This window comes from Macaca thibetana, chromosome 16 (assembly GCF_024542745.1).
Source record: "Macaca thibetana thibetana isolate TM-01 chromosome 16, ASM2454274v1, whole genome shotgun sequence".
Taxonomy (NCBI): Eukaryota; Metazoa; Chordata; class Mammalia; order Primates; family Cercopithecidae; genus Macaca; species Macaca thibetana.
The window spans coordinates 34,814,075-34,830,165 of record NC_065593.1 but is presented as its reverse complement, the minus strand read 5'-3'; the positions used below and the strand labels follow the sequence as shown (position 1 = coordinate 34,830,165).

At 40.0% G+C, this 16,091-nt stretch overlaps 2 protein-coding genes across 6 annotated transcripts in view; one reads left to right on the top strand and one right to left on the bottom strand.

Moving 5' to 3' along the window:
- The window catches only part of PTRH2 (peptidyl-tRNA hydrolase 2), a 1,137,200-nt gene that overhangs the window by 580,130 nt on the left and 540,979 nt on the right, over nt 1–16,091 (bottom strand). The window lies entirely within an intron of this gene.
- Nucleotides 1–16,091, top strand: part of MED13 (mediator complex subunit 13) — a 126,165-nt gene that overhangs the window by 102,250 nt on the left and 7,824 nt on the right. The window contains exons 20-28 of the mRNA XM_050764635.1: nt 76–538; nt 2,549–2,768; nt 3,752–3,943; nt 4,450–4,673; nt 9,063–9,205; nt 9,695–9,853; nt 9,963–10,148; nt 12,417–12,565; nt 14,600–14,773. Of these exons, the coding sequence (XP_050620592.1) occupies nt 76–538; nt 2,549–2,768; nt 3,752–3,943; nt 4,450–4,673; nt 9,063–9,205; nt 9,695–9,853; nt 9,963–10,148; nt 12,417–12,565; nt 14,600–14,773 (1,910 nt within the window). The remainder of the gene's footprint in view (nt 1–75; nt 539–2,548; nt 2,769–3,751; nt 3,944–4,449; nt 4,674–9,062; nt 9,206–9,694; nt 9,854–9,962; nt 10,149–12,416; nt 12,566–14,599; nt 14,774–16,091) is intronic.

Below are 16,091 nucleotides of genomic sequence, written 5' to 3'. Positions count from 1 at the left end.
TTACACAGTAGAATAAAAAAAAGAACCAGTCGGTCAAATAAAGAATTAAATTTCCTACCTGTTTTTATTCTTTAGGTCCTTATCTTGCTTCCCTGCCATTGGACAGCTCTCTACTTTCCCAGCCAAATTTAGTTGCCCCTACAAGTCAGTCTTTGATTACTCCACCTCAGATGACAAATACTGGAAATGCTAATACTCCATCTGCCACCTTAGCATCTGCAGCAAGCAGCACTATGACAATGACTTCAGGTGTTGCCATATCTACTTCAGTTGCCACAGCTAATTCAACTTTGACCACAGCTTCAACTTCATCTTCATCATCCTCCAACTTGAATAGTGGAGTATCATCAAATAAACTACCTTCATTTCCACCCTTTGGCAGTATGAACAGTAATGCTGCAGGATCCATGTCTACACAAGCAAATACAGTTCAGAGTGGTCAACTAGGAGGGCAACAGACATCAACTCTACAGACAGCTGGGATTTCTGGAGAATCATCTTCACTTCCCACTCAGCCGCATCCTGATGTGTCTGAAAGGTACCTTTAAAAATACTGCTTTTGCAGAAATATGAAAACTATGATACTTCTTTTTTCTTTTTTTTCTTGAGACAGAGTCTCATTCTTTTGCCCAGGCTGGAGTGCAGTGGCGGGATCTCCATTCACTGCAACCTCTGCCTCCTGGTTTCAAGCGATTCTCCTCCCTCAACTTCCCCAGTAGCTGGAATTACAGGCATGTGCCACCACACCTGGCTAATTTTTGTATTTTTAGTAGAGATGGGGTTTTGCCGTGTTGACCAGGCTCAAACTTCTGACCTCAGGTGATCGGCCCGCCTTGGCTTCCGAAAGTGCTGGGATTACAGACATGAGCCACCATGCCCAACCATGCTGCTTTTTTGTAAATAAGACATTCTGAATGAACATAAAGTGCTTTTTATCTTATTCTTGAAATTTTAGTTCGTATCTTTTTTTAAGACAAGGTCTCACTCTGTCACCCAGACTGGAGTACAGTGCGTGATCACGGCTCACCACAGGCTCGACCTCTTGGGCTCAGGTGATCCTCCCACGTCAGCCTTCTGAGTAGCTGGGACTTACAGGCATACACAACCACACCCAGCTACTTTTTTGTAGAGACGGGGTTTCACCATGTCGCCCTGGCTGGTCTGGAACTCTTGGACTCAGCGATCTGCCTGCCTTAGCCTCCCAAAGTGCTGGGATTACAGGCATGAGCTACCGCACCAGGTCTAGTGTTGAATATTTTATGTATAAAATTATAATGAGGACTTTACTTCATAAAATCTTTATCATAGAATTCTAGAATCTGAGGGTGGGAATTAAGAGCTTGAAAACCATGTAGTCCAGATGCCCACATGACATTTGAGTCTTCTGTGGCATAATTGTCAAGTAGATTTGCCTCTGCAAATCACTCGAGTGATTGAGAAGTCACTATTGACCCAGTCTATTCAGAGGCTTTAGAGGGGTACTAAAGTTTGAATCTCAGCTCTGCCATTTAGCTGCTTTGTGACTTTGGGGAAACTCTAACTTTCTGAGCATGTTTTCTTATGTGTAAGATGAGAGTAATATGATATAATATACATTAAGTACTTTACACAGTGATTCCAAGTTATTTATGGTGACAGGAATGATCATGACAGCTCTCATTCCTTTTATGATGAAGGTTTTGAGTGATCTTCCCTTTTGATTTATAGGCTAGGTTAACCAGAGCTTAATTATATCTGTCAGCTATCCAGGGTGCAGTTGTGCCCAAAATTACACTCATGGGTAAAAACAAACCATTACCCAGATTGATCCACCTCTCTTGAACGTATGAATAGATTTGAAGTGTAAAAAAATCAAATCACCCATCAAAGAATGAAACTTGTTCACCATTGAAGCTATAAAGTATGAAATAAATGTATATAGTCTAAAAATAGGACGAGATTAAGTGGTTCATGCCTGTAATCCTGGCACTTTGAGAGGCTAAGGCAGGAGGATTGCTTGAGACCAAGAGTTCAAGACCAACCTGGTTAACATAAGTGAGACCCCCATCTCAAAAAAAGAAACATGTATATATAGTCTAAAAATGTACTAGAACATTGAATGAGTCTGGAAACGTGGTTTCTGGAAACATGGTTTCTTTCTGGCCTAGCTCTACCTGTAACCAACTTTATAAATTTGGGAAGCTATTTGAGATAGCCTCAGACAAAGAGACCTATCTTTGTCTCAGTTTTATCCCTTAAACTCTAAGCAATCTTTTGTATCTAATACTCTATGGTTTTAAGAATTCTTTTTTTTCTTTTTTTTTCTTTTTCTTTTTTGGTAAATTTAAGGCAAGACCTCTTAAGGCAAGTGTCTTTATACATTGTGGAATTGTATTTACAATGTTTATGGTTAACTTTGGTGAGAAAGAAATGTCCTTCATTTTCAGAGAGGCTTTCTCACACCTTTCACCAAATAAGAGGGAGGAGGGGGGATATTAAGAACCTGCTTAGATGCTACATCAAGCATATACAGTATAACTTTTTGTCTCATTTCTACCTTAAATTTTAGCACGATGGATCGGGATAAAGTGGGAATCCCCACAGATGGTGATTCACATGCGATCACATATCCACCTGCAATTGTTGTTTATATAATTGATCCTTTTACATACGAAAATATAGACGAGAGCGCTAACTCTTCTAGTGTGTGGACATTGGGGCTACTTCGATGCTTTCTAGAAATGGTCCAGACTCTTCCTCCTCATATCAAGAGTACTGTTTCTGTACAGGTAAGAATGATAAATGTTGTCAGTTAAAATTATGTAAAACAGTTTGATGTTGTCAGAAGTTTCAGATACTACTTTTCTGTATTCAAATTGATTATCTAAAAGCCAAGTTCTATTATATTGATTTTACTTTAATATCATAATATAAATCTTAGATAATTTATAAGTCATACCACAGTAATAATACAGAATAAAAAACAGTCATACCACAGTAATAATACAGAATTTTTAAAAAGTCCATTAAGTACATTAAATGTTTCTCCTGTGTTACTTTTATAAGCCAATTTTTAAATTCATGAGCCTAAATAGAAAGATACAGCACATACAAGACAGGTTGCAAGAAAAGGAGAAAGCAATTAACCATATTAAGTTGTTAGAAGAAATTTTGAATTTATTTTATAGACTTCAGGACTGGTCAATGGCATTATTAATATAATTATTACATAGAAAATTTATAGTTTTTTTTTGTTGTTGTTGTTTTGAGATGGAGTCTCGTTCTGTCGCCAGACTGGAGTGCAGTGGCACAATCTTGGCTCACTGCAACCTCTGCCTCCCGGGTTCAAGCAATTCTCCTGCCTCAGCCTCCTGAGTAGCTGGGACTACAGGCATGTGCCACCACGCCCAGCTAATTTTTGTATTTTTAGTAGAGATGGGGTTTCACCATGTTGGCCAGGATGGTCTCTATCTCTTGACCTCGTGATCCGCCCACCTTGGCCTCCCAAAGTGCTGGGATTACAGGTGTGAGCCACTACGCCTGGCCAGAAAATTATACAGGTTTTAAATAGTCCTTTAGTTCAGAACCCATTGGTAAAATTGGCTACTTATTCAAAGCCTACATAATAGATAAGAAAACAATTCTTAAATTTTCATTTAAATTAGGTTTTGTTTAAATTTTCTAGTAAAAAGTTTTTAGAGTTTTAGACCCACAATTCCTGTTATTCTCTTTTGAAAGTTTAACACTTGTAATATTTGCCTACACTTCTTAGATAATTCCTTGTCAGTACCTGTTGCAACCTGTGAAGCATGAAGATAGAGAAATCTATCCCCAGCATTTAAAATCCCTGGCTTTTTCGGCCTTTACCCAGTGTCGGAGGCCACTTCCAACATCAACCAATGTGAAAACATTGACTGGCTTTGGTCCAGGTTTAGCCATGGAAACTGCCCTTAGAAGTCCTGATGTAAGTATGTTTTTCATGACCAAAGTTGTTGAATGACTATACATACTTTTTTTTTTTTTTTTTTTTTTTTTTTTTTGAGATGGAGGCTTACTTTGTCACCCAGGCTGGAGTGCAGTGGGGAAGTCTCGGCTCATCACAACTTCCGCCTCCTGGGTTCAAGCAATTCTCCTGCCTCAGCCTCCTGAGTAGCTGGGATTACAGGCATGCGCCATCTGGCCCAGCTAATTTTGTGTGGGGGGGGGGGGGTTTGTCATGTTGGCCAGGCTGGTCTCGAACTCCTGACCTCAGGTGATTGCCCACCTCTGCCTCCTTAAGTGCTGGGATTACAGGCACGAGCCACTGCGCCCTGCCAACACTTTTTTGATATTATGCAAAACTAAGCGCAATTTTTGGCTTAGCTCTCATTTTCCAGTTATCTTATAATTGGGTAGATGATAATTACATTTTAAATGCATATTTATCTAAGATTGTATAGTATGATAATACCTTAATTTTTTATTTTATAGAGACCAGAGTGTATTCGACTTTATGCACCTCCTTTTATTCTGGCTCCAGTGAAGGACAAACAGACAGAGCTAGGAGAAACATTTGGAGAAGCTGGACAGAAATACAATGTTCTTTTTGTGGGATACTGTTTATCACATGATCAAAGGTGGATTCTTGCATCTTGCACAGATCTCTATGGAGAACTTTTAGAAACTTGTATCATTAACATCGATGTTCCAAATAGGTATTTGTATTTCCCTAAATATATCATATCATTCCATTTTTCATGTGTGTGAGTATGTGTGTGTGTATATATGTGTGTGTGTGTATATATATTGTTTCATTTTTAATGAATAGAAAACCAGCTTGAAGGTTTTGTATATATTAAAATATTAAGATGTGGGATTGTGGGTGCTTTTTACTTTTTTCTGTAGTGAATGTTTATATTGTATAAGATAATTAAAAATAATTATGATTAATCTATTACATGAACAAAAAACATTAAGATCACTAACTTCTGTGTCATAAAGCTTGCAATTATTTTAGCTGAACATTTGTGAAAGATGTAGTTAGAAAACACTTCTGCAATTAAAAAATGGTCTAGTAAGTATAGAACATTTAAACTTTTCTCATATACCATCTAAGATATAGCCCCTAATTAACTAAGTTAACTTCATTTACTAAAATTGGCGATTTAAAATTTTATCATTATGGCCGGGCGCGGTGGCTCAAGCCTGTAATCCCAGCACTTTGGGAGGCCGAGACGGGCGGATCACGATGTCGGGAGATCGAGACCATCCTGGCTAACGCGGTGAAACCCCGTCTCTACTAAAAAAATACAAAAAACTAGCCGGGCGAGGTGGCGGGCGCCTGTAGTCCCAGCTACTCGGGAGGCTGAGGCAGGAGAATGGCGTGAACCCGGGAGGCGGAGCTTGCAGTGAGCTGAGATCCGGCCACTGCACTCCAGCCTGGGCGACAGAGCGAGACTCCGTCTCAAAAAAATAAATAAATAAATAAAATTTTATCATTTAATGTTAGGATGTAGCCAGGTGTGGTGGTGGGTGCCTATAATCCCAGCTACTCAGGAAGCTGAGGCAGGAGAGTCACTTGAATCTGGGAGTCAGAGTTAGCAGTCAGCTGAGATCACGCCATTGCATTCCAGCCTGGGCGACAAAATGAGACTGTCTCAAAAAAAAAAAAAAAAAGTTAGGATGTCTTCAGAATATGATGGCCATTTTAGGATTCTTGGCAGTAAATACCATGTCCAATTATTTGCGAAGGATATAACTAATAGGTCCCAACAGGTGAGCCTCATTTTGAGTTATCAAAGCTAGTGAACGCTGAACAGGAGAACCTGAAAAGCAAATCTGTGAAATGATTTTTAGTTTTAAGATTTGGGTTCTGGCCAGGCATGGTGGCTTATGTTTGTAATCCCAGCACTTTGGGAGGCTGAGACAAGGCAGATCACTTGAGTCCAGGAGTTCAAGACCAGCCTGGGCAACAAGGCGAAACCCCATCTGTACAAAAATACAAATATTAGCTGGGCATAGTGGCACACCTGTAGTCCCAGCTACTTGGGAGACTGAGGCAGAAGGATCACTTGAGCCCAGGAAGTTGAGGCTGCAGAGTGAGCTGAGATTGCGCCACAGTACTTCAACCTGGGTGACAGAGTGAGATCCTGTCTCAAAAAAAAAAAAAGATTTGGGTTCTATCGTTTATTTTCTTCCCTGTTATATAAAAGCCTGTTCTTTTTTAGGTGAGAAATTGAATATATGCAGAAATAGCTAATGATTATTAGGTCTTAGTGGTGCTGGGGAAGCAGAAGATAGGAACAATAATTTTATATTATTGGTTATTAACAAGTCTGTTAAGCTTTATATTATGAACCTTAGAACAGTGCTTCCTATCTTATTTCCTTAATACAATTTTGATTTTTTTAATCGGATATTTATACTAATTAAGTGAGCTTGGGAAAGAATGTGCTCATCTGTGAAGTATGAGAAAGTAGAGGGAAAAAAACCACCCTTTTCATTATCAAAATAGTATTACCATTTTACTACCTTGATAAAGTAGAAGTGAGATAATGGTTAAGAGGGGCAATGATGGGGCTGGGTGCAGTGACTCACGCCTGTAATCCCAGCACTTTGGAGGCCAAGGCAGGTGGATCACCTGAGGTCAGGAGTTCGAGACCAGCCTGACTGACATGGTGAAACCCCGTCTCTACTAAAAATACAAAAAAATTAGTCAGGCATGGTGGCACGTGCCTTTAATCCCAGCTACTTGGGAGGCTGAGGCAGGAGAATCACTCAAACCCAGGAGGCGGAGGTTGCAGTGAGCCGAGATTGCACTATTGCACTCCAGCCTGCACAACAAGAGTGAAAATCTGTCTTAAAAAAAAAAAAAAACAAGGGCAGTGATGGAGTCAGAGAGACCTTGGGCTCAAATCCCAAACCTGCCACTACTGACCTTGGAATAACTACCCTTATGCAGCTGAGTTCCAGCTTACTTATATATGAAGTCAGGAGGATAGTTTTATTTGTCTCATGGAGTTGTTAGGATGAAATGAGGTATTACATGTAAATTGATTGGGCACAATGGATGGTACATAGTAAGTACTCAGTAAGTCATAGCCGCTGTTGGCCGGGCATGATTGCTTATGCCTGTAATCCCAACACTTTGGGAGGCCAAGGCAGGCGGATTACCTGAGATCAGGAATTCAAGACCAGCCTGGCCAACATAGTGAAACACCGTCTATACTAAAAATACAAAAATTAGGCCTTGCATGGTGGCTCATGCCTGTAATCCCAGCACTTTGGGAGGCCAAGGTGGGTGGATCACGAGGTCAAGAGATGGAGACTCTCCTGGCCAACATGCTGAAATCCCATCTCTACTAAAAATACAAAAATTAGCTGGGCGTGGTGGCACACGCCTGTAGTCCCAGCTACTTGGGAGGCTGAGGCAGGAGAATCACTTGAACCTGGGAGGCGGAGGTTGCAGTGAGCCGAGATCATGCCACTGCACTCCAGCCTGGTGACAGAGTGAGACTCTATCTCAAAAACAAAAAAAGAAAAAAAATACAAAAATTAACGAGGTGTGGTGACACACACCTGTAGTCTCAGCTACTAGGGAGGCTGAGGCAGGAGAATCGCTTGAACCCAGGAGGTGGAAGTTGCAATGAACTGAGGCCACGCCATTGCACTCTGGCCTGGGTGACAGAGTTAGACTCCGTCTCAAAAAATAATAATAATAAAATAGCCACTGTTGCTCAGCCACAGAGTGCTTATGTTGCATATTTGGCTAGTGAAGGAGATGTATGCAGAATACAGGTAACAATGTTGTTTGGACTGAGAAGTGTGGTGTTTTGGTCAGTCTTCAATTTATAGTATAGAACAGGGATTGCTTACTACGGCCCATGGAATAACCAAATCTGGCCATTCCCATTTGAAGTATTGGCTCTTTAAAAACAGTTTGCTGGGCCAAGAGGGGTGGTTCATGCCTGTAATCCTAGCACTTTGGGAGGCCGAGGTGGGTAGATCACGAGGTCAGGAGTTCAAGACCAGCCTGGCCAAGATGGTGAAACCCCATCTCTACTAAAAATACAAAAATTCGCCAGGCGTGGTGGCGGGCGCCTATAATCCCAGTTACTGGGGAAGCTGAGGTAGGAGAATCAGTTGAACCTAGGAGGCAGAGGTTGCAGTGAGCAGAGATCACGCCACTGCAATGTAGCCTAGGTGACAGAGCAAGACTCCGTCTCAAAAAAAAAAAATTTTTGCTGGGCAGGCGCAGTGGCTCATGCCAACACTTTGGGATACTGAAACAGGATCCTCTGAGGTCAGGAGTTGAGACCAGCCTGGCCAACATGGTGAAACCGCCTCTCTGCTAAAAATACAAAAATTAGCTAGACAATGATGGTGGGTGCCTGTAATCCCAGCTGCTCGGGAGGCTGAGGCCAGGAGAATCACTTGAGCCTGGGAGGCAGAGGTTGCAGTGAGCCGAGATTGTGCCACTGCACTCCAGCCTGGGCAACAGAGTGAGACTCCATCTAACAAAAAAAAAAAAAAAAAAAAAAAAATCCCTGGTGGAGAGCAGTATTTCTGATGAATTGAGGTGTTTTAGACAAATTTTTTTAAAAATTTATATATTGTAATGTGAAATAGAAAAACTCACATGCCAAACTTACGATTTTATGAATATTCTCGCTTAGGACTTGTGTAAAGATGTGAAGCACTAAAATAAAGGGGATCTGTTTTTCACAAATTTGGGCTCTCTTAAAATGTCGGGCTGGGCGTGGTGGCTCACACCTGTAATCCCAGCACTTTGCGGGGCGAAGGCATGCAGATCACGAGGTCAGGAGATTGAGACCATCCTGGCTAACATGGTGAAACCCTGTCTCTACTAAAAATACAAAAAATTAGCCAGGTGTGGTGACACGTACCTGTAGTTGCAGCTACTCAGGAGGCTGAGGCAGGAGAATCGCTTAAACCCAGGTAGATGGAGGTTGCAGGTAGCCGAGATTGCGCCACTGCACTCCATCCAGCCTGGGCAACAGTGAGATTCCATCTCAAAACAACAACAACAACAAAAATCATAAAATTTAGAAATATATTTATGACACTCTCTATTCATACAATAGGGCTCGTCGGAAAAAAAGTTCTGCTAGAAAATTTGGTCTACAGAAACTTTGGGAGTGGTGCTTAGGACTTGTACAAATGAGTTCATTACCATGGAGAGTTGTAATTGGTCGTCTAGGAAGGATTGGTCATGGAGAATTGAAAGGTAAAGTTGTGCTTTTATTAGTATTTATATTTCTGTTTTATGTTAATTCACACACTGTTCTGACCACATCTAGGTATATATGTTGAATACAATGCAAAGGTTATCAAATAAGGAAACACATATGTCTAGGCCACAAATGGCTAAATTCAAATTTTAAAAAGACATTTTACTCTTTTTTAACTTTAATAGCAGTCTTATTACTGCTGTTCTTACTTGTTTTCTGTTTTTCCCACTTTCTGATTGTTATTTAACTCATCCTCTGTTGAGCAGATACTAATTGAATTTGGTATACCTAATATTAGGGGGATAAAGGATGTTGAGTAGCATCAGCAGTAAGTTTGGCTTGATGATGACTCCAGTTTGAGGAATACACTAATTTAAAAGCCATTAACTATTTTTATGTTTTAACTTTAACTTGGTTCTACAGGATATTAATAATGCTGTTACTTTGATTTTTTTTTTTTTTTTTTAAACTGTCAATACCCACAGATTGGAGCTGTTTGCTGAGTCGTCGAAACTTGCAGTCTCTAAGTAAAAGGCTCAAAGACATGTGTAGAATGTGTGGTATATCTGCTGCAGACTCCCCTAGCATTCTCAGTGCTTGCTTGGTGGCAATGGAGCCCCAAGGCTCTTTTGTTATTATGCCAGGTTAGCTATCTTTAGTTTATATCAGATTTAATTCTTTATGCAGTTTTTAAGTATTACATAAAATTTATTCTTCATTTATTAAAAGAAAAAAATGTCTTTCATTTTTCAGATTCTGTGTCAACTGGTTCTGTATTTGGAAGAAGCACGACTCTAAACATGCAGACATCTCAGCTAAATACCCCACAGGATACATCATGTACTCATATACTTGTGTTTCCTACTTCTGCTTCTGTGCAAGTAGCTTCAGCTACTTATACCACTGAAAATTTGGATTTAGCTTTCAATCCCAACAATGGTAGGTAATTTGTTCCATTTTGGTAGTCTGAAGAATACCTCCCAAAATAAATTCATGTCAAATACCTGAAACATGTGAATGTTACCTTATTTTACCAAAAAATGACTTTGCAGATGTGATAAGTTAAGGATCTTGAGATGGAGAGATTATCCTCAATTATGCAGGTGGGCCCTTAATGCAATAACATGTATTCTTATAAGAAGGAGGCAGAAGGAGGTTTGACTACATAGAAGAGAAGAAAGCCATGTGATGGAAACAGCGGGAAGCAAAGTCAAAGGGAGAAGATGCTATGTTGCTGACTTTGAAGATGGTGAAAGAGCCCGTGAACCAAAGAATATAGTTCTAGACTCTGGAAAAGACAAGGAAACAGATTATCCCCTTCAGCCTTGCCAACATCCTGATTTCACTCCAACGAAACTGATTTCAGATTTCCGGCCTCCAGAACTGTAAGAAAATAAATGTGTGTTGTTTTTAAGCCAACAGGTTGTGGTAACTTGTTAAAGCGGCAACAGGAAACTTAATACAATCATTCTTTTACCTTGTTGATACCAGAACTGGTGCTGTGATACCAGAACTGGTGCTGTGAATTATCCCATAAATCTTTACTTTTAAAAAACTTTTTGAGACAGAGTCTCACTCACTCTGTCTCCCAGGCTGGAGTGCAGTAGTACAATCTCAGCCCACTGCAACCTTCACCTCCTGGGTTCAAGCGATGCTCGTGCCTCAGCCTCTCGAGTAGCTGGGATTATAGGCGCATGCCACCATGCCTGGCTAATTTTTGTATTTTTGGTAAAGATGGGGTTTCACCATGTTGGCCGGGCTGGTCTCAAACTCCTGACCTGAAATGATCCACCCACCTTGGCCTCCCAAAGTGCTGGGATTACAGGTGTGAGCCACCATGCCCAGCCATCTTTACTTATTTTAAAAGGCAATAGTTGTTCACAAAATATTTGTATAGGTTTACCCTTGTGCTTTTGAGGTACCGGTACATGAACTCATTTTATATATCTCTTCTGTTGATTTACCAAAATAATATAATTTATATAAACTGCCAAAGTAGGGAGGTAGCTTTTCCAGGTGAATTTATAGTTTACATTTTAGTAGAAGAGAAAATAATATTTTATTGTTATTCTGAGATACCTTAAAAAATCTCACATCTCTAAAGTCAGAAATATGGATATTATGCTCTCTTGTTTTAGTGTGTTATATAATAACTCGAGTATTTTACTTAATAAAGAACATGGTATTATTCGTAAATACAGTAATCCTCCTTATCTTTGGTTTTCCTTTACATGGGTACAGTACAATCAGATACTTTGAAAGAGAGAGTGAGAGAGACCACATTCACATCTCTTTTATTATAGTACGTTGCTGTAATTATTCTAATATTCTTGTTGTTAATCTCTTACTGTATCTAATTTATAATTGAAACTCCATCATAGGTGTGTATGTAAAGGAAAAATCAGTATATAGGATTTGGTACTATCCTTGGTTTCAGAAATCTATGTGGGTATGGGGGTGGGTCTTGGGACATATCCGCCATGGATAAGGGGGACTACTGCAGTCCCACTTTAAACACATTTTCATTTCCTTTGTACTATGTTTGCTTTGTATTAGTTTCCTATTGCTGCTCTAACAAAGTACTACACATTTAGTGGCTTAAAACAACACCCATTTATTTTATCTTACAGTTCTGGTCAGAAGTCCAAAATCAGTCTCGATGGGCCAAAGTTAAAATGTCAGCAGGATTGATTACTTTCTGGAGGCCCTAAGGGAAAATGTTTCCTTGCTTTTGTCAGTTTCTACAGGCCACCTGCATTCCTTGGCTCATGGTCCCTTCCTCTATCCTGGATGCCAGCAGTATAGTGTCATCACATCTCCTTCACTGACTCTAACCCTACTGCCTCCCTCTTATTAGGACCCCTGTGATTACATTGGACCCACCCGGATAATCCAGAATAATCTCCCCATCTCAAGATCCTTAGCTTGATCACATCTGCAAAGTCTTTTATGGTAACATATTCTTAGATTCCTGGGATTAGGATGTGGACATCTTTGGGGGGCCATTATTCAGACTACCACATGCTTGTTTATGCATAATTATTTGTATGTTTTTTAGCACAACACTTGGCACATGGTAGACACTCAGTAAATGTTGGTTAAATTAACCCATTTTGGTTAAAATTTCATTTATTTTGACCCTTTCCTGTGAATGACCGTAGGATATGGAAAATGGAGTTTTAAATTTCTTTTCTTTCTCCTGTTTAGATGGAGCAGATGGAATGGGTATCTTTGATTTGTTAGACACAGGAGATGATCTTGACCCTGATATCATTAATATCCTTCCTGCTTCTCCAACTGGTTCTCCTGTACATTCTCCAGGATCTCATTACCCCCATGGAGGTGATGTGGGCAAGGTAACTGTGTTGTAAATTTTAGTTTTTCTAGGCTGGGCGCAGTGGCTCACACCTGAAATCCCAGCACTTTGGGAGGCCAAGGTGGGTGGATCACGAGGTCAGGAGTTTGAGACCAGCCTGGCCAATATGGTGAAACCCCGTCTCTACTAAAAATGTAAAAAATAGCCCGGTGTGGTGGCACGCACCTGTAGTCACAGCTAGTCGGGAGGCTGAGACAGGAGAATCACTTGAACCTGGGAGGCGGAGGTTGCAGTGAGCCAAGATCAAGCCACCGTACTCCAGCCTGGGCGCCAAAGGAGGGTGACGAAAAAAAAAGTGTAATTTTTCTAAATGACATTTGTTAACTTAGTAATGGATTAATATATGAAATGCAATACTATTTTTCCTTGGAAATTAGCAAGAGTTGAGGTTAATTAACAGTACATTCATGCATTTCTACATCATAGACATCAGTACTTTGAATTGCACATTTTTAAGAGAATCTCTAAGGCTCTGCTTTCTCTGAATCCGTATTTTCTAGACCATTTGGCATTACTCCTTTTTTTGTAGTTTTTGTGGCAGTTCACCATAGTTTTTTACTCAGATACAGGATCACAGTATCTTTCAGAATCACTATATATAACTCTTAAGAGCAGCCATTCATATCAGGGCTGTGACAAGGAATATAATAAAAATACTAGTTTTCTCATAAGACCACATAAAACACTGACCATCTACTTCCCCTTTTTATCTTTAGCAATTATGGAAGCAGGCTGTCTTGACCTTGTATTTGAAGTAAAAACTAATTGGGCTTCAGCGAATAACACCTCTCTATTTGAAATTATATATACTGGGCTGGGGGCGGTGGCTCATGCCTGCAATCCCAGCACTTTGGGAGGCTGAGGTAGGCGGATCATGACATCAGGAGATCAAGACCATCCTGGCTAACACAGTAAAACCCCGTCTCTACTAAAAATACAAAAATTAGCTGGGTGTGGTGGTGGGCGCCTGTAGTCCCAGCTACTGGGGAGGCTGAGGCAAGAGAATGGCGTCAGCCCGGGAGGCAGAGCTTGCAGTGAGCTGAGATTGCACCACTGCACTCCAGCCTAGGCGACAGAGCGAGACTCCATCTCAAAGAAAAGAAATTATATATACTGCTGATTTGATTATTGTAGTATGCATAGGTTTAAAATTTACCCTTTTAAAGTAGGGAAGGATCTTTTTCCAATCTTACTTTGCATTCCTTCCTCCTTTTTGTAACTGCAAAGAAATTAGATAAGAAATACATACAACGAAAAGCACCAGTAATCCCACCACCTTAATAAAACCATTTTTACTTTTAAGCAAATTATCATCCTTCCACATATGTTTATATTGCAGTTTTCAATAAGTATAATCAGCTTTTTAATGTTGCATTTTTGTTATGCCGTGATTTGTGTCCTTCCCAAAATATTGGACATGTAAGGTTTTTTTTCTATTATAGATAATGATGTAATGAACATTTTCATGCATATTTTTTTTCTTTTGTCTGTTTCCTTAAATACCAAGAAATACATTAATCCAAAGGATATGAATGTGACTTAGTAGTTGTCCCTTCATGTTGCCATAATAATTTTCACAGCACTATTAACTGCATTTTATAGATAGTGCTAGATTAACAAAGCTAAATTGAATCCACCTTTTGAATTGGGGTGTGGTTTTCAGGACTTAAAGCAATATTAGCAAGTAACTTAAAGATGTCATTGAAAATTTTGTATGTTTTACTCATCTGTGAAGGTTTACACACTTTCCTGTGAGCTTGGCATAGTAATACAGACTTGTTAAACAGCTGGCATATTCATTTAATACAATTCTTAAAATATGTTCTATTAATGCTTTTACTTATAATACTCTTAAGTACATAGAAACTGGTTTTTTTAAATATCCTTCAGTATTTTGTTAAATTGATGTCATAAGATAATGAGACTGATTGCTGTAAGCCATTCTGTGTTTATATCTGGTACTTAGCTATATTTGAGTGAACTAATAATATACTTCTAATTTTGTCTTTTTAAGGGTCAGAGTACTGATCGGCTACTTTCAACAGAACCTCATGAGGAAGTACCTAATATTCTTCAGCAACCATTGGCCCTTGGTTACTTTGTATCAACTGCCAAAGCAGGTCCATTACCTGACTGGTTCTGGTCAGCATGTCCTCAAGCACAATATCAGTGTCCCCTTTTTCTTAAGGTATTGCCATTTCTGTCCCAGTTCCTAAATAATTCTAATTGACAGCCTAAGTCCTGAGAAATCTAGAAGTGGCTTTTTAAAGTCTTATAGCTTGTCTAAGTTCTTAAATGAATTGCCATATGTGACTCTTCAAACAAGATCACGAAGGCGTGGTGGCTTACGCCTGTAATCCCAGCACTTCAGGAGGCCGAGGCAGGCAGATTACCTGAGGTCAGGAGTTTGAGACCAGCCTGGCCAACATGGCGAAACCTCGTCTCTACTAAAAATACAAAAATTAGCCAGGTGTGGTGGCGAGTGCCTGTAGTCCCAGCTACTCGGGAGGCTAAGGCAGGAGAATCGCTTGAACCTGCGAGGCAGAGGTTGCAGTGAGCCGAGATCGTACCACTTCATTCCAGCCTGGGCCACACACTGTGAGACTCTCTCAAAAAAAAGAAAAAAAACTAGCTTTTAAATTTATATTTTTAGAACTTTATTCTTAAGTCAAACTCCTAGGATCCTTGTTGTTAGTGTAGATTGAGTATCCCTTATTCGAAATGCTTGGGACCAGAAGTGTTTCCACTTTTGGATTTTTTCAGATTGGGGATGCTCAGTCTGTTTCGACTGCACATATGTAAATTTAGAGCTGAGAGAAACTTTATGTTACCTCTAGTCTAACCTTCTCATTTTATAGGTGAGCATATTTAAGTTCAGAAAAACTCACCTGTTTAAAGTCATAATTGGTAATAGACTCAAGACTGAAACCTGGGTCTTTTAATGATTATTGTGTTATTCTTTGAATTACATCATACTGCACTGCTGTTATGCTACATTATTTTGGGGAATAAAAGATTTATAATCTTGGGCTGGGCGTGGTGGCTCATGCCTGTAATCCCAGCACTTTGGGAGGCTGAGGCGGGTGGATCACGAGGTCAGCAGTTCAAGACCAGCCTGGCCAACATGGTGAGACCCCGGGGGTTTCTACTAAAACGACAAAAAATTAGCCAGGCGTGGTGGCATGTGCCTGTAGTCCCAGCTACTTGGGAGGCTGAGGCAGGAGAATCACTTGAATCTGGCAGGTAGAGGTTGCAGTGAGCCGAGATCATGCCACTGCACTCCAGCCTGAGTGACAGAGCGAGACTCCGTCTCAAAAAAAAAAAGATTTATAATCTTTGTAATACTTGATTTTTAGTTTCATTTACTACTTAAAGTTTTTCTAGCTGTATATAGATTACTGTGTTAAAACTGAGTGGTTTTTAAATACAGTAATGAGACTCTCAGATTCATAGTGATTTATTACAACAAACTCAGGCTGGGCACAGTGATTCACACCTATAATCCG